The sequence below is a fragment of the Procambarus clarkii genome, chromosome 85 (genome assembly GCF_040958095.1).
Source record: "Procambarus clarkii isolate CNS0578487 chromosome 85, FALCON_Pclarkii_2.0, whole genome shotgun sequence".
Taxonomy (NCBI): Eukaryota; Metazoa; Arthropoda; class Malacostraca; order Decapoda; family Cambaridae; genus Procambarus; species Procambarus clarkii.
Genome location: NC_091234.1, coordinates 20455496 through 20482702, shown reverse-complemented (window position 1 = coordinate 20482702; position 27207 = coordinate 20455496). Strand labels below are relative to the sequence as shown.

At 39.9% G+C, this 27207-nt stretch overlaps 1 protein-coding gene across 4 annotated transcripts in view; it reads right to left on the bottom strand.

Annotated features, from left to right (window-relative positions):
* Positions 1–8: 8 nt before the first annotated feature.
* The window catches only part of LOC123746688 (uncharacterized), a 40179-nt gene continuing 12980 nt past the window's right edge, over positions 9–27207 (bottom strand). Inside the window, exons 3-6 of one of the 4 annotated variants that reach the window (XM_045728368.2) lie at positions 26020–26137; positions 24425–24655; positions 20360–20642; positions 9–18418 (exon numbers count right to left, since the gene is read on the bottom strand). In XM_045728368.2, the coding sequence (XP_045584324.2) occupies positions 18195–18418; positions 20360–20642; positions 24425–24655; positions 26020–26137 (856 nt within the window). In that variant the 3' untranslated portion in view covers positions 9–18194. The other 3 variants (XM_069316805.1, XM_069316804.1, XM_069316806.1) reach the window with 3 other exon arrangements.

Below are 27207 nucleotides of genomic sequence, written 5' to 3'. Positions count from 1 at the left end.
ATCTCGCAAAGCAATCCACAGATATTTATTTGTTAAAACAGTGTCTACATTGCATTTATACAGTCTGGTGCTTAAATGTAGATTAAACAAGTGGGAAGAAATTTACATTTTGTTTAGAGACAAATATTCAATTAAACATTTTATTGCATTTTGAACACTGGAGTGATAGAGAAGACTTACTGTACATAGCATAGCATCTGCCCGAAACGCTGCGCGTGCTAGTGGCTTTACAAGACTGTAATTACCATATTTGTATCCTCACATTCCTTATGTACATTCTTGTATATGCATAAATAAATAAATAAATAAATAGATACAAGTGTGGCCTCCACCACTGGGTTAGATAACGTTTCAGATTATTAAATATACAAAAACAATGAAAGGACATCAACTATCAAGCATATTACATGTTTAAAATTATAGTATGTGTACGTTGTTGCAATTATTTAGTTATTATACATATATAACGATGGGAAATATATTAATTGAAATTTCAGTAAATTAACTCAGGCCTGAATATTATAAAGTTGCTACTGATCATCCTGGGGTAATATATTAATGCTAAAATAGGAACTACAGTAGTATATTATTGAAATGTAACTACAAGATGCACAATATAAATGTATTGCTAAAGGTAGCATGATTATTACAAAAAACTGCTAACAATGAGGATAGACTGAGGTTGCCCCTGCGGTAAACGTGAGAGCAAGGTTATTGTATATAAGATCAAGGCAATTTTTTTATTTTAATTTTTTGTAACATTATATATTTGAATGGTTTTTGTTTAACATTTGTACTAGCATATACTAGTAAGCCATTTCCTGCCAATAAAAACAGGGGTGGCATACATAGAATTCTTTAAATGCACTTTGGCTATTGTGCATTTTTGTACACACACACACACACACACAATTAACTACACTGATTAATTAAATGTAATTAGGTAATTACACACACACATATGTATGTACACACGCACACACATACATGAACCAGAACTGAAAAAAAGGAGCTACAAGGAGAGACTACAGACACTAAACATATCAAAACTAGAATATAGAAAAAAATAGGTGATATGATCACCACATACAACATTCTAACAGGAATCGACCAAATTGACAAGCAGGAATTCCTTAAACCAGCAACATCACGAACAAGAGGACACAGATTCAAGCTAAGGAAACAAAGATCCAAAAAAATATTAGAAAATTTACTTTTGCAAACAGAGTGGTAGACAGTTGGAACAAGTTAGGTGAGAAGGTGGTGGTGGAGGCCAAGACCGTCAGTAATTTCAAAGCGTTATATGACAAAGAGTGCTGGGGAGACGGGACACCACGAGTGTAGCTCTCATCCTGTAACTACTCTTAGGATGTTACACACTCACACATTTGATATACTGTATATGTATGTATATATATATATATATACATATACATACACACACACATAAATACATACATTTGGCTGGTATTGAGGTCTCTTCCCCACCTCTTTAGAAGGTTGAAGTACTCACCCTCCCTCAGGCTACAACCCCATAACAGTTGTCTAACTCCCAGTTACCTATTTACCGCTAGCTGAGCAAAGGCATTAGCAGAGAGGAAACATGGCTAACTATTTCTGGCTCACCGGAGAATCGAACCGGGGATCCCCAGTTGAGAGTCGAGAATGACGCCAATACTGTGACCCCCAACTACTTGACTCCCTAGTGTGTGTGTCCAGTGCAATTATGCCTCTATAATTTCTAGTGTTTTATTGCATCTTTTTTGGGGGGAAGCTGTATAAACAAGTAGTCTTACCACTTTTGCTCTCAGCCCATTCCACTGGGTTACCACTTATTGTATGTGAGCACAATCATTATACACTTATTGTATATGAGCACTGTACTTCACTAACATTCTGACTTTTTCTGTTTCCAACTTCCATTTATGCTCACATTATTCCTCCTCATTTGGAATAGACAGTCCTCTCGTATATCCATCTCTAATCTTCTATACACTGTATAGAAGGCAAGCGTGTATAGAAGGCAAGCAAGCTTCACGTATTCGTGTCTCCTGGACCCAGATTTATTGAGCAGTTATGCAAGAACTTGGCATCTTTATTGGCTTTGTTTACATATATTAACACTTTATAAGCTCTGAGATGCCGTTTATTATAATATTTGATCGAGAAGTTTCGATGCTTGTAAACTGTTTAATAAATATAAATAAAATTACTAAAGATTAAAGAAAAAAATGATGTAGAGGTTTGTAAGTACTCGTGTAACTGCTTGACAAATCCAGCCCCCGATTCCTTTCCTAATATTCTTAGGTTAAGCTAATTTAAACCGTCTTCATAGCTAAAATTTATTTAGCTATGGTACTGTACTAATATGGTAGTAAATCAGTTCTCTCAGTCATTTTGTGGTTCACAATGAAGGGGGTCCCATGTTGATGCTGCATTCTCTAGGACTGGTCTTGTAGGTTATGCATGATAACTGGTTTCTAATAATTCATTTTTTAGCTTTATAAAAGTCATCCATAAGCATGTTAATTTTGCAGACATGTACTATACAGTGTAACTGCACTCACACTTATTCGCTCTGGGGCCCCTTCCATTGCCTTTGATCTATGGAATTCTTTTAGCAATTATTTTTGTTATTAATCCAAATGATGAAATATGCACAAAAAGCGTGTTCAAACTCTAAAATCACTGAATAAATGCCACCATAATTAATATTTTTGAAGGCATGATGCATGTTATTTTTGTTTGTGTGGGGGAAGTGGGGAAGGGCCAAAAGTCCCAATGCTGAAACTATTGGTTATTCAACACCTGATACGTAATTACACTTTACTAAGCACACCAGTGCATGTGTGAATGATAGTATTCTGTACCTGTATCAAGAAAACATTATTTGGTTCCTAAACCATTAAACTATGTTATTTGTGTTATGGGATAAACTGAACACATGATCAGTTTTAGACGCCCAACCCACAAAACTGAAAATAAAATAATTGACAACGTTTTGGTCCATCTTAGACTATTATAAGTTGTGTAACAGAAAACAAAAGTGGTTGAGAAAGTGAGTTTAAAGTGAGAGAGAGATGAAAGAGAAGAGATAAAAGTCCAGGATGGGACAAACTTTATTTTGTTATTTTCAGATTAGTGGGCTGGGTTTCCAGCCTACTAATCGATTCCTGACCACTCCAATTTTCACTCAATTTTTCCTAACAACTCCAATTTTCAACTATGTTAGTGATTTATTGTCTGATAAAATTTTGTTGACAGTTGGAGAAATGAGAGATTTGTAAAGAAATACAAAGCTGAGAGTAGACTTTGTTGAAGGCCATTTTATCTATAAAGGGTTTATTGAAGCTAACAGATGCATAATGCCAATTGCTTGTGAAGAAAAATGATCCGGTGAAGCCTGAAAGGTCAGGTACTGAATTAAGTGCAGTATGATTATATTTTTTGCAGTATCAATTTCGTAAGAGCAGCAGCAATACTAGATTTTCTATGGGGAGCCCCTTCAGCTCCCTGGAGCTATCGGACTGATATGCGATATATTAGTCTAGGGCATTAGTCAATGGAGTTCAGCCTACTGGGTACCATAAGCCAGGTCCCAATGAGTCCCTGGCCCCCCCCTCAAAGAGGCACAGGGAGCAATGGACTCTGGAAACTCTCTTGTGGTAGGGAGTATTCCTTGTCTGCCATCGATCGGGGTTAGGCACTCAGAAAGGTAGGCGTAACTAAACAAACCCCACTTGGTAAGAAAATTGCAACCAAAAACCGAACAGGGAGGCAGAACTCTGCCAACTCTCAAGGAAACGAGCAAACGTCACACCACACTGCACCGCATGCAGCCCTCTCTTTCCCGGGTGGGGAGGCCCCGGGACCAGACCCCGTGCCAGCTACTCACACAGTCTAGTTCATTGGCTGATGCGATCTGGGGCGGTCGTCAACTCTGGCCTCAATTTCTTGGCAGTGTTTTGCCTTAGTGGTGTTCTCTGCTGTGCTGTGGTGTGGTGGCCAGGTGTAACATCAGTGTACTGGGGCTGCATGCGCTTAGGGATGCCTTCCCTAAGCGCCCTGTAAGTACAACCCCTGGGTGCTAGGGTTCTTTTTCATAGTGCCTTTGGAACTCCACTTCCGTAAAAGTTCCCATCTGGTTCTGTCCTAGGTTTAGACCTGGCTGAGCCTCATTTGGGTCACTGTCTCTCCCTCCTGAGGCGTTGCTGCCGCTACAGTCCCGCTATCAACTGTTTCTGGGGTGGTCCTGGGTCACTCGCCGGTTGCTTGAGTAGTTTGCAGGAGTCTGAACTTCACTGTGCTAGTTTATCTACTGGGTTGTGTTTGGCTTCGTTGATGGTATCCCACCTGCAAGCTTCGTCTCAGCACCAGTATAAAGTTTCCTGGTTTTTTTTTTTTGCCATTTTCTGTCTCTTCGTAGGCTGTCTTCCATTTCTTGGCTTTTTCAGGACTGTCATTTGATGCAGAATACTGTCGTCTCGTATTGTGCGCTGCTGGCGGAGCCGCTTCAGCTTGCGTTCGGGGTGGATGTCACTGCCGCCCTGTTCCGTAAGCTTTCTCGTGCTTTGTTTTACCTCTGGCTTGTTCATGCACTGCCTGAGCCTTCCTAGTCCTTGGACCGGGTGCCCTCTTTTCTCCTCGGTTTGTGGTGACCCTATCGATTCAAGACTGTTTATCCAAGGCTCTGTTTCTGTTGGCATTGGCCTCTTGGGGGTTGGGTTGGCGTGCTTCATGCTCTCTTCCAGCACAGGGGTTTCTGCTCTTTCGGTCCTGGTGGTCGGTTTGTTCGGTTGCAGCTATCTCCATTTTTGGTAAAGAATGAGACGGCGGCTTTACAGAGGGGCCCTTGGGTCATTGATGCTTGGTTGGTCAGGCTGGGAGGGGGGTGCATCATGTGTTGCACCCCCTCAGTGGTCAGGGACACACTTTGGGTTGATTCGGTTTCCCTCATTCCCTGTTCCCTGGCTCAGGTCTCCCAAGTCATCCGCAGGGTTATTAAGTCTAGGCAGCCTGTGGTCTATCCTCGTGCCCATGACATTCATAAGTTTGCTGCTTTGGCTGCTGTCTTTGGCAATATGTCTTGGGCTGACATTTGGGCATGGGGATTTTGGAGCTAAAACAGGGGTCCTAAAACAGCCGTCCGTCGTTTGGTAAACATTCCTGGTCCTGGGCGTTCGTGTGTGGCTTTGGGTCGCAAGTTGCAGCCAGTTGTCTCGACTTTGAGTCGAGGAGCGCTTGGTGGCTGCCTCCCGGGGTAAGTTCCTCTTTAACTTACCTTGGGTTATGTAGCTCCAGGGAGCCGAAGGAACTTCCCACAGAAAACCAGTGTTGAATGTAATGAAATGCCATTTTCTGGGTGAGCCCCGGAGGCTCCCTGGCAACCTACCTCCCTCCGGTCAGCGGTTTCGCTTTGCTTTTGATGCTCAGCCTCTGAACTGGGGTGAGAGAATAGCCAGCGCAGGGGGTCTGAGGCTTCCCCTTCCAGGGAGGGCTGCATGGACAAGAGACACGGCGGCGGTTGTGTTACGTTTGCTTGAGAGTTGGTCGAGTTCTGCCTCCCTGTTCGGTTTTCGATTGCAATTTTCTTACCAAATGGGATTTTTGTTTTGTTATGCCTACCTTTCTGGGTGCCTAACCCTGGTCGATGGCAGACAAGAATACCCCCAACCATATGGGGGTTTCCAGAGACCTCCCCTCCCCCCCCCTTCCAGAGAGGGGGGCCTCGTAGCCTGGTGGATAGCGCGCAGGACTCGTAATTCTGTGGCGCGGGTTCGATTCCCGCACGAGGCAGAAACAAATGGGCAAAGTTTCTTTCACCCTGAATGCCCCTGTTGCCTAGCAGTAAATAGGTACCTGAGAGTTAGTCAGCTGTCATGGGCTGCTTCCTGGGGGTGGAGGCCTGGTCGAGGACCGGGCCGCGGGGACACTAAAAAGCCCCGAAATCATCTCAAGATAACCTCAAGATAAGATAACCGACCATTGCTCCCTGTGCCTCTCCCAGAGGACCAGTTTCTGGCTTGGGGGGTCCCTGGTAGGCTGAACTCCATTGACTGATGCCCTAGAATAATATATCGCATATCAGTCCGATAGCTCCAGTAAGCCTCCGGGGCTCATCCAGAATATGGCGTGTCATTACATTCAGCGCTTTTTTTTTTTTTTATCTTTTCAACGGTGTTGTATCATTCGATAGCTGCAGACACTACTTTCTTCTTGGTTGAAGAGTTTGGCGTTATTAAAATTTTGGTGTTTCTCCTAGTTTGTGTGATGCAAGCATTATTGGTATCATTAATAATATGCATGTACTTGTGAGTAAATTTTTAAATTAAATTTTGGGGAATTCCCCTTTACATATACAGTAGTCACAATTACTTCAAGAAATTGTGTCCTTCCCTACTATGGTGACTGTCATTGTTTTGTATATAGCTTATATATTTTCTTGATTGTAAATGTTAGTGATTTTGAGGGGAACCGAGTAGTGGCTTGCTGAGATAGCTCTCCTCTGCTGAGCTCCTAGAGATAGGAGCCATACAGGGCTTCCATCAGCCATACAAGCCCTGTATGGCCTACTAAGAACCAGACCTAGAACTTGTCGCCCCCCTCCCCCCTCCCTCAAAAAAGCAGAGGGAGCCGAGGATTGTTAGATCATCCTCACTGAGAAAACATCCAAAAAGTAAGCTAAGCAATGCAGACAGGTTCACAGAAAGCAAAGCACCAAACAACTCTTCAAGCAATTTACTCGGCAGTCTGTCCTCATAAACAAAGATCAAGGTCCATTCCATGCACCCACCAAGCCCTGTTTATGAATTAAAGAATGAAAAGTGGTTTACACACAACTCACCTGACTCTTTTACTACTAACCTTTTTCATGAGTAACCCCCTTTCACTTTGGTAACGACACACACACAGTTGCTTCTCGCCGGTGATCTGGGTTTTTCTCTTTTATGAGGAGGGGGGGGGGGGGGGTTTGTACCAGTTGTACCTCCATGTACTATTGGGTTTGTCCAGAGGTCTCTATGATCCCACCTAGTGCCTTCTGGGGCTGACTACAATCAATTTCTCCAGTTGGTTCAGGATTTTTGTTTCCTCTCTGGTCCCAGTCTCCTTTGAGTTTGGGTTGGATTTCACCTTCAGACTCTGGTAACAATGTTCATGTTTCATTCTGGCTGGCAGGCAGTGCTCTGTTTTTCTTGGGGGCTTGGCATTTGTCATACCTGGATGCTTATGTGGCGGGAAGTGGGTTCCACATTTCAGGTGTTCTTGGGCGGTGCTGCTTTTGCGCCCATTGAGACCCTCTTGTTTACTCCAATTCTCCCGAAGGACATGAGCAGGTGGCAGCTCCATGTTCAGCTGCTTTTGTTCCTTTGGAGCCCTCACTACCAAGGATCACAGGGCTCATTCTCCCTTGGTAGCCATTTTACATGTCTGGGGAGTTGTGCTGTACTGACCAGTTCTGTTGCTGGCTGGTTGATGTGGCTCTGTTCTAGTTGCTCACTACCCTTCCTTGGGTGCTGGTAGCAGTGTTTCCCTGACCTGTCTCGTGAGTCAATGGGGCTGTGTTGTCCCAGGCTTAACTCTCTTTTCTGCCTTACCCCCTTTCTTTTTCCTGTGGAAGACATTTCTTCAGTTCTTTTGCAACAGCCCTTCATGGTTATTGGCAATACTGTACTGTACAGTGTATACCGTAATAATAATATTCATCATATTATTATTCCTGCAAATAGCGCCCGATAGCTGAGTGGACAGCGCTTCGGAGTCGTAGTCCCGAGGTTCCGGGTTCGATCCCCGGTGCAGGCGGAGACAAATGGGCAAAATGTTTCTTTCACCCTGATGCCCCTGTTACCTAGCAGTAAATAGGTACCTGGGAGTTAGAAAACTGCTACAGGTTGCTTCCTGGAGGTGTATCAAAAAGGAGACCTGGTCGAGGACCAGGCCGCGGGGACGCTAAGCCCCGAAATCATCTCGAGATGACATGCCCTTTGATGGCACGGTGGAGGGAATTTTTTGCCATTTCCTGATCTAGCCGTTCATGCGTGTTCCTGGTCATTTCCCAGGTTCTCTGGTGAGGGGTTCTCCTTCCAATACAGGGTGGTGGGTTGTGGTCTTCCCCCTCAAGTCCATGTGGTTATTTTGACATGGTTAGTTTCACAGGCTTGGTCGAGTTTGTCACCTCTCTTTCTAGTTGTTCCCAGTTCCCATGGGTCTGTGGTACATTCTCTACCCCTTTGTCTGTACATCTTCATGCCCTGACCGATCTTATGCATGGCCACTATATTTGGGTTTGCCTGGTTTTATAGGTGGCTTCCCATTTGGTATCTCTGGACCTTGTGGACATGTCCTGCTGTGTTCCTATTTCCCAGAGGTTTCAGGATTGGTTAGTTTTTTTTTTGTTTTTTTTTTGTCGAGTTTCACATCTTTGTCCTCTCGTTAACTGGTTGATTTGGTCTCTCAGTCAGTTTGTGTGCACCAGCAAGCCAGATTTCTAGTTTTTTCCAGACTGCCAGGTTTGGGTTCCTGGCGAACTGGTAGAAGTGTGTGACAATATTCGAAGAGTATAGTGTTTGTTTATGTTTATTTAATATAGTTTGGTTATGGCAGTTGGATATTTAAAATGGTACAATGGAATTGTGACAGGTTGAGATGAGGATGCTTGTTACATGCTGCTGGAGGAGTCAGGTAGGAAGTAGTGCTGAAGGTGGCTAGAAATGGAAAGCTCAATTGGAGACCTCGAGCGAGGGCGAGGGCCAGAGCGGAGAACTCTGATGGGGGGGGGGGGGGGGGGGAACACTGCTCGGATAAGGCTGGGAGCAAGACTTGTAGTAATAATAATTCATTGTGTAAGGGGACAGGAAGCCAGAGTGAATTCGAGGTCTTGTATCGAGGTCCCCCCTCCAAGGCCAAATTACTGACCCGACCCCAGGATGCAACACCACAATAAGCTGACTAACTCCTGAGTACCTACTCACTGCTAGGTGAACAGATGCATTAAGCGAAAGGAAATGTGCCCAACCACTTCTGTCCCGCCCAGGATTCAAACCCGGAATTCTCGATTGTGCGTCGAGAATGAACCTGACTGTACTACCAGAACCCCATTTTTTCAAGGGGTATCGGCTTGTAGTATCTGGTGTGGGAGTTGGAATTACAGTAGTGTTGATGCTTTGTCTCTGGACGTCTTATACTCGCATCCACCTGACTGTGTTGGATCCAGTTTGCTTGTCCCTTTTCAATTTGATATCATTTGGCCCAATGGAAATCAAACTAGTTACTTGAATCAGTCTCATTTTCACAGAGTGGGCCATCAACAATGCATTATTTTGTTGGTTGACTCTGCAAGATGTTTGTTCACCCTGAGATGGACTCCTTTGCATCAGCATGGAACCAGCATCTCCTCTACATGGCTCCATTCTGCAATCATGAGGTTCTTGCAATAAATGCCTTTCAGGTACAGCGATCGACCTGTTGCTCCCGGTGTTGTCCAGGTTGGAGATGTAGTCAGGATAGGTGATCCTTCTGGGTCCTTCGTGACTGTCTCAGCCTTGTTTTCTGGCTCTTCTGGCTCGGTGTCTGAACCTGGGCATTTTTTTTTTCTTTTGCTGCTGCTCTGCCTTTCAGCAAATTGGCCTGATGACATACCTTCCTGGACTGACTTTCTCCGTATCTGGACTTTGACACCAGTATTGCCATTTGTATGGTGTGCAGGTGATCGAGATGATATACTCGATATGTCATACTGTCGCCCCGAGTGGGCGACAGTATTTCGTTGGGGTGGCAGCATGACGTTTCTTAGCACTCCTTTTGCCTCTGCCACCCCCTCTTTTCCTCTATTTCAGTGGTTTTGTCTTTTTTGTCTTACTTGTTGATCAGTATCTTATATCTAATACTGCTGCCTGTTGTTATTTGGTCTTGACAAAGCTACTGCTCTCGTTTGGCATCGTCGTTTTCTCAGCACCATCTCTGAAGTTGTCTCGTGCCTTCTTTCAACTTCGGTTGGCTCATGCTGCTTCTGAGCCATCTTGGTCTCTTAATAGGGTGCTAGATTTCCTTTCCTCTGTTCACTGTTACCCCTTTCATTTGGAATACATTTCTTAAAGCCATTTTTGTTGCTCCCCTCCCCCCATTTTTTTTTTGTATTTTGGTAAGTAAAACCAAGCCAAGCAATGGTTACGATATGTTGTCTCAATGCACCACAATGTTCAGTGAATGAGAGTCCTCTATTTTTATCAAATTGAACCACTATCAATACTCCTCAGAAACCAAAGTAACAAGCAACAATATTACCTTGAAGGAATTGTGATAAAGTATATTTATATACTGTACTGTACTATATATTTATATAAAGTATATTCATATTTATATAAGATAGTCTACAGTCAACACACCACAACCATCAAACACACTCGAGGAAAATTTGGTATTGCCACCCCACTTGCTTAATTGTTACTGGGAAAGAAATATAAATTGTTATATATTTAATCATCTCCATTTGTGCATCACACCTTAACCTTACCTTGCTGGTCTAGAAGCTGTTAGGCTTACGTATCTCTCCAATTTGTTGACCTCTCACAGGCAAATTGTTACGTTCAATAAAGTGTACTCTAACTTGGCATTTCTGTACATTGTCAGTACAATAATGTAGAGAAACTTACCGTACCATACACGGCAAATTGAAATATCACAAACTGCAGTTAAAATGTAGTAATATTCAAAATACTGCTTATTGTTATAAAAATGGAATTGCTATATACAAATTTATAAGAAATTTAATATTTGATTACATTTGATCTTTAAATCTAAACTCAACAATTCCCTCTATACAGTTTATATATTCCCAATGTCCTACTCCCTCCCTCCAACACCCCATCAAGTGGTGGCCGCAGGACAAGTTTCTCCAAAGGTTTTAAAACCAGACAAATCTTTCAATCAATCAAGCTCTGTAACCCCATCCACCCCACGGTTTCATATATTGTACCATGCTCTTCCACGATGCTGATAATCTGTTACAACTTTATGATCCATTTATTTCATCCTTTTTCACCTTTCTCAAAAAAAAGATTCTCAGGTATTCTATTTCCCATTTCATTCCTTAATACAACACCTTATGTATACATCGTCATTAGATGGAGAATGTTGCAGTAATGTGGCCGAAACAAATAACCCAACCCAAACATGAAATAAAAATGACAGTATTTTGGTTCATCCTACAATAATCTTAAGCCATAACATCACAACTTAACAGTACCAGTAATTATACGTAATGAATGATATCCACATTGATGATAAATTTGGGGGTGGGGGGATAAATGATGGGGATGGGAGAATTGTAGTCGATAGACTTCCATAAGAAAAAATCCCAGTATACTTTCAGCAAATATTGTAACTGAACTTTGTTCAAGAAAGTATAAATTAAAAGGCCTATGTACACGTCTTAATTCCAAATTATACTTCAAGACATTAATCTACACTAAGAGTACGGTACACAAGACATGTTCAAGTCCAGTACTGGGAACTTGCTTTAGTCTTGACAAAATCTCTTGGCAAAAATTACCTTAAATATTTGATTGTCTACAAGTGACTTGTGCTCCAGGTAGTGCTACTATCACATGGCATTACACCTATATCACAGAGCTTTTGTTTTATCCTTTTGTTATTGTCATCTTAACTGGGAAGTACTGTAGCCTTTATTCTTCACAGTTACGTGCATTAAGTGGCACTGTAGCCACAGCTTCACGATGTTTCATAAACAGTACAGACTTATTTTACGGGCTGATAAGCCATTATCCATTTTTGGCTCAATTCTGTTGTAGTCACACCTCAATATTAAGCTCCTGCCAGCCGATTCTTCACTCACAATTTTGGACTTTGGAAAGTCTGGAGTAACCTCTCTGCTGGTTACTTGCTGATAATTTTAAGGTCTGTTATGTACGTACTCTAAACCAAAGTCCGCAGTTGCCGTTCTACCATGTGATCAATTATGATCTCCAGTATTAAGAATATCCACTCAATGCGCCAGATGGTGAATAAATTTTATATTCATGTAATTGAAGAGTACATACTGCAATTTAGAAGTTGCAGGTGTCTGCATATTTTGTAAAATGCTGTACTGTATTTAATAAAAACATAAGAACGAAGATAACCGCAGAAGGCCTAATGGCCCATATGAGGCAGCTCCTATTTATATCAACCCAATCTCATTCATATACATGTCTAACCCACACTTGAAACAATCAAAGGATCCTACTTCTATTATGTTACGGTGTATTTAGTTCCACAAATCAACAACCCTGTTACCAAACCAATATTTACCACTTGTCTTTCCTTAAATCTAAACTTATCCAATTTATACCCATTGTTTTGTGTTCATACTTCTTATATCCCTTTTGTTATGCCCATTCATCCACTTGTACACTTCTATTATGTCACCCCTAATTCTTTGCATTTCTAGAGAATGTAAGTTAAGCTTTGTCAATCTTCATACGACAGGTTTCTAATTTGCGGGATTAACTGTCATCCTATGCCAGATGCATTCTAGTGAATTTATATCCATTCTATAGTATGGTGACCAAAACTGAACTGCATAATCTAATAGGGGCCTAACAAAAGCAGGATATAGCCGAAGAATAACACCAGGTATTTTATTACCAACATCTTGAGAAATGAATCCCAGTGTCTATTTGCCTTATTACGAACATTTATGCATTGATTTTTGTATTTTAAATTCTTACTACCGTAAACAAGACTCCCACAACCCTTTCGCAATCTCAACACCCTCTATCTTGAGATGATTTCGGGGCTTAGCGTCCCCACGGCCCGGTCCTCGACCAGGCCTCCTTTTTGTTACACATCCCCAGGAAGCAGACCGCAAAAGCTGTCTAACTCCCAGGTACCTATTTACTGCTAGGTAACAGGAGGATCAGGATGAAAAACTCTGCCCATTTGTTTCCACCTCCACCGGGGATCGAACCCGGAACCTCAGGACCACGAATCCGAAGCGCTCTCCACTCGGCTGTCAGGCACCAATCTAGCTAACATCTTGTAACTTTCATCACTGCCTTGGCTCAACACCTTACACTTGTCAGCATTAAACTGCATCTGTTAATCTTTTGACCATTTCAAAACATTTAAATCGTCTTGAAGTGATAGCGAGTCTTTCTGTATTTATATCCCCTCTCCTGATTTTTATATCATTGGCAAATTTGCAAATATTGCTGCTCAAACCTGAATCTAAATCATTTATATATATTATGAATAACAGAGGTTATTCAAGGACAGAGCCTTGAGGCATTCCACTTACAACATTTTCCCACTAACTTAACTCCATTTATACTGTTTACTTTGGTAAAGCCATGCCCTAATCCAACTTAATACAGCACCCCCAATACCGTGAGCCTCTATCTTTTTAATCGATCTTTCATGTGGGACTGTATCAAAAGCTTTGCTAAACATGAAAAACATACAGTAGGTGTGAATGGCTCAAAAAATATTGTGGAACAAACTTGTTTGTATAATTTATATTAAGGTACAAGAGTAAAATATTTAAAATATAAATACATTACCTGTATTCTGAATAATACCAAATAAAGTCAAATTAGCAAAAACAGGGAAAATGGAATCTGATGGAAATTACTTACGCATTTAACCAACGATCAAAATTTCACGACATTCTTCTATGGAATTCAGATTTTCTGCGGAAAACTTAATTTTGGAAGAAAAATCCACTGGGCAGATTGGATCTATTGTTTAGAGATATATAGTATATATATAGATATATTTATGGAAGTCCAGATTTTTAAGGGAGAACTGTACATATGTACTTTTTTTATTTTCATAGATATGTGAAAGTGCTTTCACACATTTACATTTGAATTATTTGTGCTTTTGTTAGTGTACTCATCTTTGCCCATTTAGGGAAAAGTATAGTGAGTGCATGCATATGTATGTATATATTATGTATGTATGTATGTATGTGTGTGTGTGTATACAGTAGTACTAGAAATGCAAGTGCACACACACACACATATTTTATATATATATATATATATATATATATATATATATATATATATATATATATATATATATATATATATATATATATATATATATATATATATATATATATATATAAAATGTACAGCATGTATATATATTTTTTAATAGTACGTTCATGAGCATCAAAACATTTGTAATATAATGCTGATCATTTTCCTGAGTACTTTAAATGAATTGGTTGATTCGTGTGTTCATTCCACTTCAATATTGCAGGTCAACATTTAAACAGCCTAACATCAAATATATGGAAACAAAGTTGCTTATACTAATGCATTATGGAAAGCATGACTTCTTATGCCACGGCAATTGTTCCTATATAATTTTTAAATGTACTGGGTAATAATGGACATTTTTTATACAAATATTTTTTAGTACTGTACTGTACTTAATTCTAAAAATAAATTGAACTAGGCATAGTAATAAATAACTTCACCTGCTGCCATATTAACCATAAAAAGCCATCACTAACATATGAATAGTGCATAGTTTTATGTGGAAAAAATACCTGTTCTCCCAGATTATACATTATTATACACACTACACATCAAAATCAAAGACCAAACAGTGATACAGTGTACATAGAATTTGTATTTGATTATTGTTCACAAAAACTCAGCTCTGAGGGTTCAGACATTTTATCTTTCCACATCTTGATTAGTTACATTTCCATGTAAACTATTGATATTATTAGAAATTTAAAATTAGTCGTTATAGCCTGATGACTGAAAGTAATCAGTCTCATTTAGTCACGATTTAGTTTAGTAAGGCAAGTACCTTTCATTCTGCAATGTTGTCGTGTCAACAAGTTAGTCAGATTATCCAGTAACAACACAATCTCTTATATAACTAATTTACTTGACATTTTTTGTTTACTAACATCAAGTTTGTTACATCCAGTCTTTAAAGATGCATCTCTCATGTACATATTCAACAAGACATAATAAAGCAAGACTAGTGTTAAAAACAACTTGTCTATAGAAGTTTTCGGTGCAGGAAAGTACGGTATTACTTGAAGGATTCTTCAACTTAAATTTCTTCTTTACATAAATGATACATCATATTCATAAGTTTGATAATGGCAAGATTGTCATTTTTCAACAGAAATAAATTATCTGAAGTGCAGCATTCTCATACTGTACAAAGTGAAAACGTTTATCCATCTATGATCCAAGCACCATACATTTTGGGACAAATGTATGGTATTGTGTATGTACTGTACTTTGGTTTAGTGAGCCATCCTTTTGCACAAAATTTGGATACGAATTCAGATGTGCAAAATTTGTTTTTAATGCAAAATTCAAACTTGGTGAGGGTAGGGTTGCTTATACAAGAGCTTGGGTGAAATATTCACACAACCAAGCAGGTTTTAGTGCATCTTCTATATCATCTATTTCAAGTCTTGATCAAGTCTCCATGATCTGACCTCATGACACTTCTATTTGGTAATCTTGGGAGTGAACTCGTGGCTTGGAAGTGTCAGGAGCATTTAATAGTTGTTTTAAAAATTAAGTTTAACAAGTAGTTGTTTTGTACGGAAAGGTCTTACAGGAATGCATCCATCAACACATTGTAGGAACATATGCAGTACTATTTTCAGTGTATAAACCTTGTACTTGCCAGGGCTGGTCATGCACTATACATACAAGGTTGGTTACCTATTCAAATTGTACTGTGCCCCACGAAACTCAAAACGGACTCAATAAACCTAGCAGGTATTACAATCGTTGATTGAGGAATTAATCTAATGCCCAGTTTTTTCATTTAAGCAAGCATTCAGCGATCAGTAGTATGTAGATCATGCAATACAGCAAATCTTTATGGCAAACATTATTCACGTATTTGTACACCCTCTTCTTGCATGTGTGTATGCTCGCATAAAAAGAGGTTCTGTATGTAAATTTCCCAAGAAATTCAATGACGTCCAGTTTCAAAGCTAATTTTCTTTGACATCTGCAGAATTTTTGTTATACAGGTACTTATTAAATATTTGGTTTATCTGTGTTCCTACAGATTTCCATATAAACTGCAGCTTTTATAAAGCACTACATGTATCTTACTCTTGTACAGTACTTTGGTTGATTAAATTGTCATAAATTGGGCTAAAATATTGGAAAAAAATGAGATAAATTACGAATGGGAAAAATTAGTGCCAATGACATGGCACAGTGAATGATATGAAAGTCATGCAGTCATTTGATTAAATACCATTGTTTGAGACTAGTAACTGGTATGGTGACTTTGCAAGCAGCCTCACCCTTGGCAAATCAAAGATGCTTCTTGAAACTGACAATGAAAAACCATTTTAATTTTAATTTAAAACATCAGCATTAAGGTAGTTTCACTAGGTAATTACACACTTGGGTAACTACTAGAAATTTTGTTTGACCAAACCACACACTAGAAGGTGAAGGGACGACGACGTTTCGGTCTGTCCTGGACCATTCTCAAGTGTCTCAATCGACTCGAGAATGGTCCAAGACGGACCGAAATGTCGTCGTCCCTTCACCTAGTGTGTGGTCTGGTCAAACTACTTCAGCCACGTTATTGTGACTCATTGCCTGCATACTAGAAATTTTGTTTATATTAGAGAAGGTTATATATGCTAGGGTTTCAGGTAGAAGTGTTTGGTAATACTTAACCCGCTGGTTATTCAGTGATGCAATTTTAGTACCGTTCACAAATTTCACTGCTACACCCTTTCTAGTTGTGACTATTCATACTTAAATTATTTAACAATATTTATCAGGCTTATTTAGCACTAAGTTTACCTAAAGCATGGAAAGTAACATTATAAATAGGAAGATGTGCTATTCATTAATGGTGCTTTTGATGAGGTTTATATTTGTCTTTTAAATAAGAGTACAATATTGTCTTAAGATATAGTCTTTAAAATACACAGATCCAAGAGAAACATCCATATATGAAGCTGCTGTAAAAGACGACCACCCGCTATAATTACGAGATAAACTCTTGCTCTGAATACTATGCTAAAGGCATGCTTCTTGCTGTAATTATCATCAGAATAGGCACAGGTATGCTGAGCTGCCGCATAGCATTAGTGTTTACAGCAAAACTCCCTCAAAGTTTTCAGGAATGTGAAAATATTGCAAATTTTCTATTTTCCTGCAATGTAGCTCAGTCTGTACTGTTACATTTTATGTAAGTTTTATACTCTCTACGTAATATACAAATGCACACATTATACAGTACGGTATATATTTTATATACATATATCTTTATGTACATACAGGTATACACATTCATATACACATACTGTACATACATTTATATATACTGTATACACATATAGTATGTCAAATATAACATGGTATATTATATTCTGTATACAGTGCATAGAAACATATATACAGCACCTGCAGTTGACACAGTAATAAAAGTTGCAAGATTTCATTAGAGACTTCTCCCATAGCATACTCGCTGGTGCGCCGCAGCATACACGCTGGTGCGCCGCAGCATACACGCTGGTGCGCCGCAGCATACACGCTGGTGCGCCGCAGCATACACGCTGGTGCGCCGCAGCATACACGCTGGTGCGCCGCAGCATACACGCTGGTGCGCCGCAGCATGCACGCTGGTGCGCCGCAGCATGCACGCTGGTGCGCCGCAGCATACACGCTGGTGCACCGCAGCATACACGCTGGTGCGCCGCAGCATACACGCTGGTGCACCGCAGCATACACGCTGGTGCGCCGCAGCATACACGCTGGTGCGCCACAGCATACACGCTGGTGCGCCACAGCATACACGCTGGTGCGCCGCAGCATACACACTGGTGCGCCGCAGCATACACGCTGGTGCACCGCAGCATGCACGCTGGTGCACCGCAGCATACACGCTGGTGCACCGCAGCATGCACGCTGGTGCACCGCAGCATGCACGCTGGTGCGCCGCAGCATACATGCTGGTGCACCGCAGCATATGCTAGTATACTGTAACATACTGAATAGGTCAACATAATTCTGAATATTAATTTGAAAGTTATCTTCACCTTATTTGAAAGGGCACACTAATGTTTACTGGAACTATTGAAAATAATCAAATCTCTATTTTGTTTCTTCATTCATATTATGTTACCCACAGTCTCATAGCTACAGATATTTCAGGTCATCTTCTCGGGATATTCATACTTGAGAAGGCCCAGAAGTTTTCTTGCAAGTATGGACTGGGGATGAGTTTGGAGATCCATCTTTTGGAGTGTCCACTGGGGAGGATGTAGAAGATGGATATCGATTTTTATAATGCTGTATCAAAGGTATTGCATTAAGAATCAGTCCACAACAAACAATGAAGATCCCAGATACAACAAATGGCACTACATAATCACCGGTTGTGTCTGCAATATATCCTGTAAAAATAAAAAAATATGGTTGTAATGAACAACTAAAATGCACTTATTCAGATTGAAATTATAAAATAAAATTATTATTGTATTTTACCAAAGACATCACATATTCTTTCAGTCCACCCTTGCATTCATATTTTGGTTTCCACTTTTTGTGTTGATCCTCATTCCTCGTAGAATCTTCCACCACCATATCCATTTACACAATTTCCATGCCACCCATAACAAACTTTGCTAATACAGGCACTTTCATTTTTCTGGCCCCCTCCCCTCCCCCCTCAAGGGTGTTGGCTTGACTGGGCCATGGGGAATCTTAGTGTCATTCTTAGGCAAGTAAGGGGTGGCTTCTGCTCTGCCCTCCTGCCTGCTGTGCCAACGTGAAACCAAACATTCCCGCCGACATTAGAATTTTGTATCGATCACCAGACTGCCAACCTGAGAGCTTATCCATCTTCTTGAGGTTATCTTGAGATGATTTTGGGGCTTTAGTGTCCCCGTGGCCCGGTCCTCGACCAGGCTTCCACCCCCAGGAAGCAGCCTGTGACAGCTGACTAACACCCAGGTACCTATTTTACTGCTAGGTAACAGGGGCATAGGGTGAAAGAAACTCTGCCCATTGTTTCTCACCGGTGCCCGGGATTGAACTCGGGACCACAGGATCACAAGTCCAGTGTGCTGTCCGCTTGGCTGACCAGCTTCATGAAGGGCTGCCTTGCGCAGATTAACATGGGTATTCAATTTGGTGCACACACAGGAGAAATGAATCTTTGTACCAACATAGGCAAAATATTTTGTTACTCTGGTCAGCCTCTTCCAGGATAAAAAGGGCAAGTGCCATTATGGACAACAACTGGCTCGTGCTCCCTCGCTGCCCTTGTACATGTTACGTCATGCTTATCCAACCATATTATTTCTATTTCTTATGGATATTTTGCCATTTCTCCTTTGATTCATACCAGTCTCTCTTCAGGGATACGCTCACACTGCTTATCAGGAGGCTTTGACCCGCTCTCTAGGATTGTTTCTTTATCTTGGGAACATTGATATACAACTCATTTTCAACCCCCCCTCCTCCCTCTGTTTGGCTGGGAGTATGTGGCTGGATCCCTTTCTTGGGTCCCCTTTCCCACGTTTACATTCCTTCCTCCTCAGCCATTCTCCACATGTGGTTCCATCCCCTGCCTATCAGCATCTCCACTGCCAATGCTAACCCCTACAGGCCCCATTTCCCCTTTCCACTTTTATCCTCCCTTCTGCCCTTTGGTCCTCGTGCTGCCCTCATGGTCATAGTGGACGTCTGCCTCTATCGCTGCTACCCTCGATATCCGTATCCAAGACTGTTCCCGACATCACAAACTACATTGCGACCACCAGCTCCATCCATCTTAACTTCCATCTTCAAGCAAGAAGCATAAGCCAGATCATGCCTCTTCCTTTCCTACAGGTAAGCCTGTCTCAGTCTGCGACCCAAATGTCTGTTGCAAATGTGCTCGTCTCCCACTTCTCGGCTATTAGAACCAGTCCTCGCCTCCATCCTAAATAACCTGTATGTTGTAAGGTCATAGGATAAATTTAAGATTCTTGCATCAATTCTTTTAACCTCTTCCTACATAGTGTCAAGAGTATAAATTGGCCAAAAATTTTATGCATGTTCATTATTTCACACATAACAGTCAGTGTCCCTTCTAAAGAAAAGTTATACACCCAAGGAATATTATTTAACTTATTAAGAAATCAATCGCTTAACTTATTAAGAAATCAATCACTATCACAACAGCCATACAGTGCTTTTTCTTATTTAGACATAGCAGCTAAATACAGTATTACAGCAATATCAATGACTAAAATTACATATATATACTGTACTGTATTAATACTAAATTTCGGTAAAATTACTAGTGCTCCTTCAAAACATGTAAAACTGAAACAAAGATTAACACTTACCTACAACTGGAGGTCCAATAAGGTTTGCAAGACCTTGTATGAGCAGCAACAGACCATATGTTTTACTGAATGCTTCTAGGCTTACTAGTTCAACCAAGATGACCGATGTCAGGGCATAGTTTGCCGATATAAATAATCCAAATACACCCGCAGCCATAGCTAACAACCAGTAATTAGTTAAGAACGGCATAAAGATGACACTGAATCCACAGATCACCATAGACACATTGTATATTAGCATCGGTGACGACCATGAACGATCACCAACGTATCCCATCAATACCTGAAACAATTGAAAACTAATTGAACTTTTGTAATGGCAATTTATATAATTAGTAAGAGTTGAAATTGCAAGAGCTTGAAAGTCAAACGCAATCACAGAATTCTACATGTACACAATTCAGTTCGACTATTATACTTGGATATAGAAAATTGCCATTTATTATTATTATTAATAGTGTATTTTCAGTGTCGAGCTAACAATATGAGTAGCAACGTGAATTTTACACCAATTTCCAAATGGATTGAATGTGTTGCACACAACTTGCTTGCCATGTGGTCGGTGATAAAGATGTTGATCAATAGCTGTTGGTTCTCTTTATGTTGACAAATAGTGACCATTGTTTTCAAAAACGGTGTCCCTGAATTAGCTATTTCTATGAAATCTGACGAATCTATTAAAAATCTATAAAATTTCATGTTTTTACCTAATTATAATACAAAAACAGATTTTTAAACAAACCAAATCTTTATTGAGAACTTTCAACTTGTGTTCTGTCAGATTCCTGCACAAGTTGAAAGTTCTCGATAAAGATTTGGCTTACTATTTAAAAATCTGTACAGTATGATAATTAGGTAAAAACATGAAATTTTATAGGAATTTAATAGATTCGGCAGATTTCACAGACAAAGATAGCTAATTCTTGGACACCCTGTACAGGTTAATTGGCAAGATAACAATAAGGCTCATTTTGCCCTTCAAAGTCCTGATGTGCTAAGTATGGTTTAATTATGCATTAGGCTACTGCTTGATTCTTCCCAATAAGAAACGTGTAGATCTATCTTGTTCAATAGGGAGCCTACAACTATTTTGACAAATGCTGGCATGTCAATGCAGTCACATTGGGAGCCGGTCGGCCGAGCGTACAGCATGCTGGACTTGTGATCCTGTGGTCCCGGGTTCGATCCCAGGCGCCGGCGAGAAACAATGGGCAGAGTTTCTTTCACCCTATGCCCCTGTTACCTAGCAGTAAAATAGGTACCTGGGTGTTAGTCAGCTGTCACGGGCTGCTTCCTGGGGGTGGAGGCCTGGTCGAGGACTGGGCCGCGGGGACACTAAAGCCCCGAAATCATCTCAAGATAACCTCAAGATACATGTGGTGGATGGTCTGTTTGCACTATGGCAGATCAATCTATACTCTGACTCATTACCTATAGTACTGAACTTCAATTGAACATTACTACAATCAATTGTATTATTTTAAACGGCAAATCACAGAAAAAATGCATTTATTAAAAGTATTTAAGTGCTTGCATGTGACAAAATTTTACTTTAATCTTAAATGCCAATTCTGTCAATGTAGGAGATGGTAAATGCAGTAACAATATTATAAACAGAACACAAGACCTACCTCTACAATATTAATAAGTGAACAAGATAATAACTAGAAGATAGAAGAAAAAGTGGTGATATGACCACAATGTACAAAATAGTAACAGAATTCAACACGATTGAGAAGAATTTCTGAGACCTGGAACTTCAAGAACAGGAGGTCATAGATTTAAAAAAACTAAACAAAGCTGCCAAAAATTTTTAAGAAAATTCACTATTGCAAACAAGAGTGGCAGACAGTTTGAACAAATTAAGCGAGAAGGTGATGGAGGCTAAAACTGTCAGGAGTTACAAAGAGTTATACGTCAGTGCTGGGATGACAGGACACCACGAACTCTCATCCTGTAACTACACTTAAGTACAAGAGTGCAAACACGTACATATTTAGCTTCAGAAAAATCACATTCACAGGAAAGCAAGATTAGATATCGGACCCCGTTAGTAACTTCAGCACACAACATGGCTCAGAAAGCTCCAGGATTATTTCTATCTAGGTGGTAGTGTAGGATAGGGGTGCAAAAATGTCCCAAATTCTATAAATACAGTATACCAAGGTAATAGGATGTGGAAAGTTACAAATATTGAGAAAACAATATACAATCATGAGGAAAGTTTTAAGCAAGGGCTACCAGCAGCAGATGAAAATCATAATGATGGTGGACTAACTGATCCTGTAATGTCAACAACACAAATTTTGAAGGTGTCACTGAAGAACAAATAATGAAAGGAGGGTTACTTTGATTATTAGTAAAGATTGACGATTTACTAAGGATTCTTGAAACAGTTTCTTACACTAGGTACAGAGAATGAAGATCTTGAAAGTAAGATTGTTCTGCACAAAAGTATTTTACAGCAACAGAAGAAAGTTATTAGCTTGACTGACACAGTAAGGAGGCAGGAGAAACAAATTAAGGATCTAGTACGAAGGGGAAAAAAAAAAGCTGAAAACCCAAGGGAGTGGAATTTGAAAAAGTTGATGATAAATTTGGACGAGAACTTGGAGCAACTCGACAAACTAGCCAAAACAAGGATTAGGTACATAAGCTAGACAATTCATGGGTAACTTAAATGAAAGAAATTACTAAAGGCTTAGAAAAGTATAAAGAGGAAATAAACAAATATGTAATTTGTATAAGAGAAAAACAAAGTAGTACATTAGGATATCAAAAACAGAAATGAGCAGCCAGGAACTGACATTAGACAAGCAACTAAGAATGAACTGGTTAAGAGCTGTAAATTAGTACAGAACATTGTAGATAAAAGTATTATAATAGTTTTATGGATGTTTGGAAAAGGAGATAATATCTAGGGTGGAAAGAGCAGCAGAAAAGTAATAACAAAAAAATTACTGAGAAAATGGTAGATTTAGGTGAAGACCTCTCATCTAAGGTCAATGATTTCTGGAATATAGGCAAATATGTAAAAGGTAAGACTTGCCCCTTAAGGGTGACATTAAATGGAGTGAAGCAAATGACAGAAGTGTTTAGGAACATCAGGAAATTGCAAGGTGAAGAAGATAGGAATCTATGGTATTAAGATGAGGTCTTTCAAAGTACGACAGGGAAGCTGGAACTGAACCTTGATGAAGCAAATTGTCTAAATGAGGATAGTAATGAATGAAGAACTTATATATTTTTCTATAAGGTGAAAGGGCTCGGAAGTTAGAGAGATGGTATATGAAAGCAAACCAACAAAATTGTTAAAGGTAGGGGGGGGAGTGATGGGAAAAATGAAAGGGGAACATGTTACTGAAAATGCTGTACACTAACAGAGATAGGGTTAGGATGGTAGAATGGTAGGATGGGGGAGGCGGTCGGCCGAGCGAACAGCACGCTGGACTCGTGATCCTGTGGTCCCGGGTTCAATCCCGGGCGCCGGCGAGAAACAATGGGCAGAGTTTCTTTCACCCTATGCCCCTGTTACCTAGCAGTAAAATAGGTACCTGCGTGTTAGTCAGCTGTCACGGGCTGCTTCCTGGGGGTGGAGGCCTGGTCGAGGGGACACTAAAGCCCCGAAATCATCTCAAGATAACCTCAAGAAGAAGGAGGAGGAGAAGAGAAGATAAGAAGAAGAGAAGAAGAAGGAGAGAGAAAAGGAAGAAGAAATGAAGACAAGAAGAAAAGAAGAAGAGAAGAGAAGAAGAAAATAAAGAGATGAGAAGAAGAAGAAAGAAGGAAGAAGAATAAGAACAAAGAGGAAACTAGAAGAAAGAAGAGGAAAAGTGAAGACATGGAAAAAAGAAGAGGAGAGGAGAAAAGTGAGGAGAGAGAGAACAAGAGTGCAGAACAGAACAAAGCAAGGCAGACAGAGAGAAAGAGCATGCACACACACACACACATTATATATAGTGTGTTTTCTGAGGTACATTACCATGCATATTATATATAGTGTGTTTTCTGAGGTACATTACCATGCAAACATTCTTATACTGTAACAACATTTCAAACTCTTACCATTCCCAAGCAGTTCAGTATTCCAATGACAGAAATGAGATTTGCACTGTCATCAGCTGAGACACCAACTCCCTGGGCATAATCAGTTAAATACATGTAGACGGTGTCATAGAAAACATATAAAATGAAGTTTGACAATGCAAAAATTAGATAAGAAGCCTCCATGCAGTAGCTGATGTCCACACATGATGTCATCATTTCTCCCATGTCATCCAAGTATGTCCAGGCTCTCTGTAACATGAGAGAGCTCTATTAAGGTACTGCCATGTATATATGCATATGCATTGGATGTGTCTATGCTTCTATTCAGAAAAAGCGTGGACTTTATTATGCTGAAATGGAAGAAAATTTATGAAATTTTAGACCAAAAATTTGAGTGAGATCAACTCCTAAGAGAAAGAAAATAATTAAAACAAAAGAATAGAGCAGCTTTAATTAGTTGCTGACGCAAAGGAAGAAGTCTGACCGTGAAGGATATGGCAAACATTGGCAACAATATTAACACACGAGACAAGATTCACTAAACTACTGTATTAACAAATGTGTCGAAATTTCAAGAGAAGCCTAATAAAATGGATAAACCATCTTCAGAGCTCAATTTATTTGCACAAAAGCTATGTTATATTCTGGTCTGGTTAATCTTGGGTATTGAACTTTTTTGTTTTTATTACAGAGATAAGTGAAAAGATTCAGAGACCCACAGTGCAGTTAAAAAGTACTACATTGAGTGGTTATATAAGTACAGAAGACCAATATGGTTATTTTAGAAGTACGGCAGTACACTGTACTAACATGGTAGTACTATCGCATGAGAAATAGGCACCCAAGTACGGTATACATAAATTACTTTACTTTTCCAATGTTTGACTGCAGTACAGTTTTGAGGACTTACAAGGGGAACCATATGGGTCAGTATTTATGACAAATTTAATATAAATTCTGTAGTATAACAAATATAAGGCCTAAGCATTTTTTGGTAGTGAATTAGAGTAAAAAGTATACTGCACAATGAAATGTGTAAAATGTAGAACTAAAAACTAAAATTTATTAACAAATAAAATATCTAATAAATAAGTATTAATGATGTGTAATAAGCAGTAAGAAAAATAAGTATAACATTTATGAGGATAAATTACTGCAAATGTACAGGAAAATGGAAATATTAACAGGTATATAATTGATTATGAAAAACAAAAAGTAAGATGAGGAAGTAAGAACTGTATAGGTGAAGACCTGAATATCAAAGGAGAATAATGTGAGCAGTAATTAGAAATTAATATAATTAACATAACTAATTATGAGTGAACTGCAAGAACAGAAATAAAAGGATGTTGACCAGACCACACACTAGAAGGTGAAGGGACGACGACGGACCAGGACGGACCGAAACGTCATCGTCCCTTCACCTTCTAGTGTGTGGTCTGGTCAACATACTTTAGCCACGTTATTGTGACTCATCGCCTGCAGAAATAAAAGGAACTTGAGAAACATTAAGACACTCATTTGAAGCGGATCCCACTGAAGGCCCGTGGTTACAGGAGGAGAGGAGAGAAGACAGGCAAAGAAAAACCGAGAGGGCTCTCATCTTTGCTCACCTCATCTTGTGATTTAGCTATTGTGATGATGGAATTTCGATAAATGTCTGGGCATGATGAAGCCCTCAGCCGATAGCGGTGGATGTTCAGCATCGCTCCTCGGTATGTCATTGATTGTCTGCAAATCCCCGTCACAATGTTAGTGAAATTGGAATTCTATAGATTATCAGTTATAATACCCTCTACACTATACACTATATAATACACTCTTGGACCATCATAAGTGTAGCAATTGGAAAATAAGCAACCTAAAAAGGTACATTTTTTGCATGAAAACCATATTAAGCAAGAAGATATATCCCAATGGTTTCTCATTTCCTATTGAGAAGACTTATCGGGGTTCCCCCATGACCCGGGGGAACCTTATCGGGTTCCCCCTTTGGCCAACAAGTTACCTTTCCCAGGATGCAACCCACTACAGATAACTCCCATATACTGTAGCCACTACTATATCAACAGAGGCATTAGGTGTAAACAAATACTGTAAAAACAATTACAAACATTTTGTTTTAAACTATTTCCTCACCCAGCATACTAAATGTTCAAAAAAATATGCATTTCACTCAAAATGATGTACAGTACCCAGTACTGTATAGTACAGTGTTGTACTGATAAATCATAGCCAATTATTATTTTAAATTTGCCCACTAAGCAGCTCATACACATGATTTTAACCATTCCATGACCTCCCAAAGAATTGGTGTGGGGTGCAAGATAGAAAACTATCTATACAACTATCTCGCCACAAATATAAATTGTTGACCAGACCACACACTAGAAGGTGAATGAACGACGACGTTTCGGTCCGTCCTGGACCATTCTCAAGTCGATTGAGACTTGAGAATGGTCCAGGACGGACCGAAACGTCGTCGTCCCTTCACCTTCTAGTGTGTGGTCTGGTCAAAATAACCTTATTCTCACAGAGCAGGCAGACTCTGTGTTAACTGAATATTAATATAATATAGAGCTAGATGTTAGCTATTCTTAGAACTGTTAAAGTAACAAGTAAATGTATGTCTGGGAAGACTTGTGATTGTTACTGTACGATCAGTTGAGTATCCGTCAGGCAGCGATCATGGAAGGCAGAGTGTTCCTAGAGTGTCCTTCTCTGCTGGGTTTTTGGACTGACCGATCGCACGACCTTGTGGGCCGTTTCCTTACCTCTTCTCATCCTCCTCCTCTCTTCTC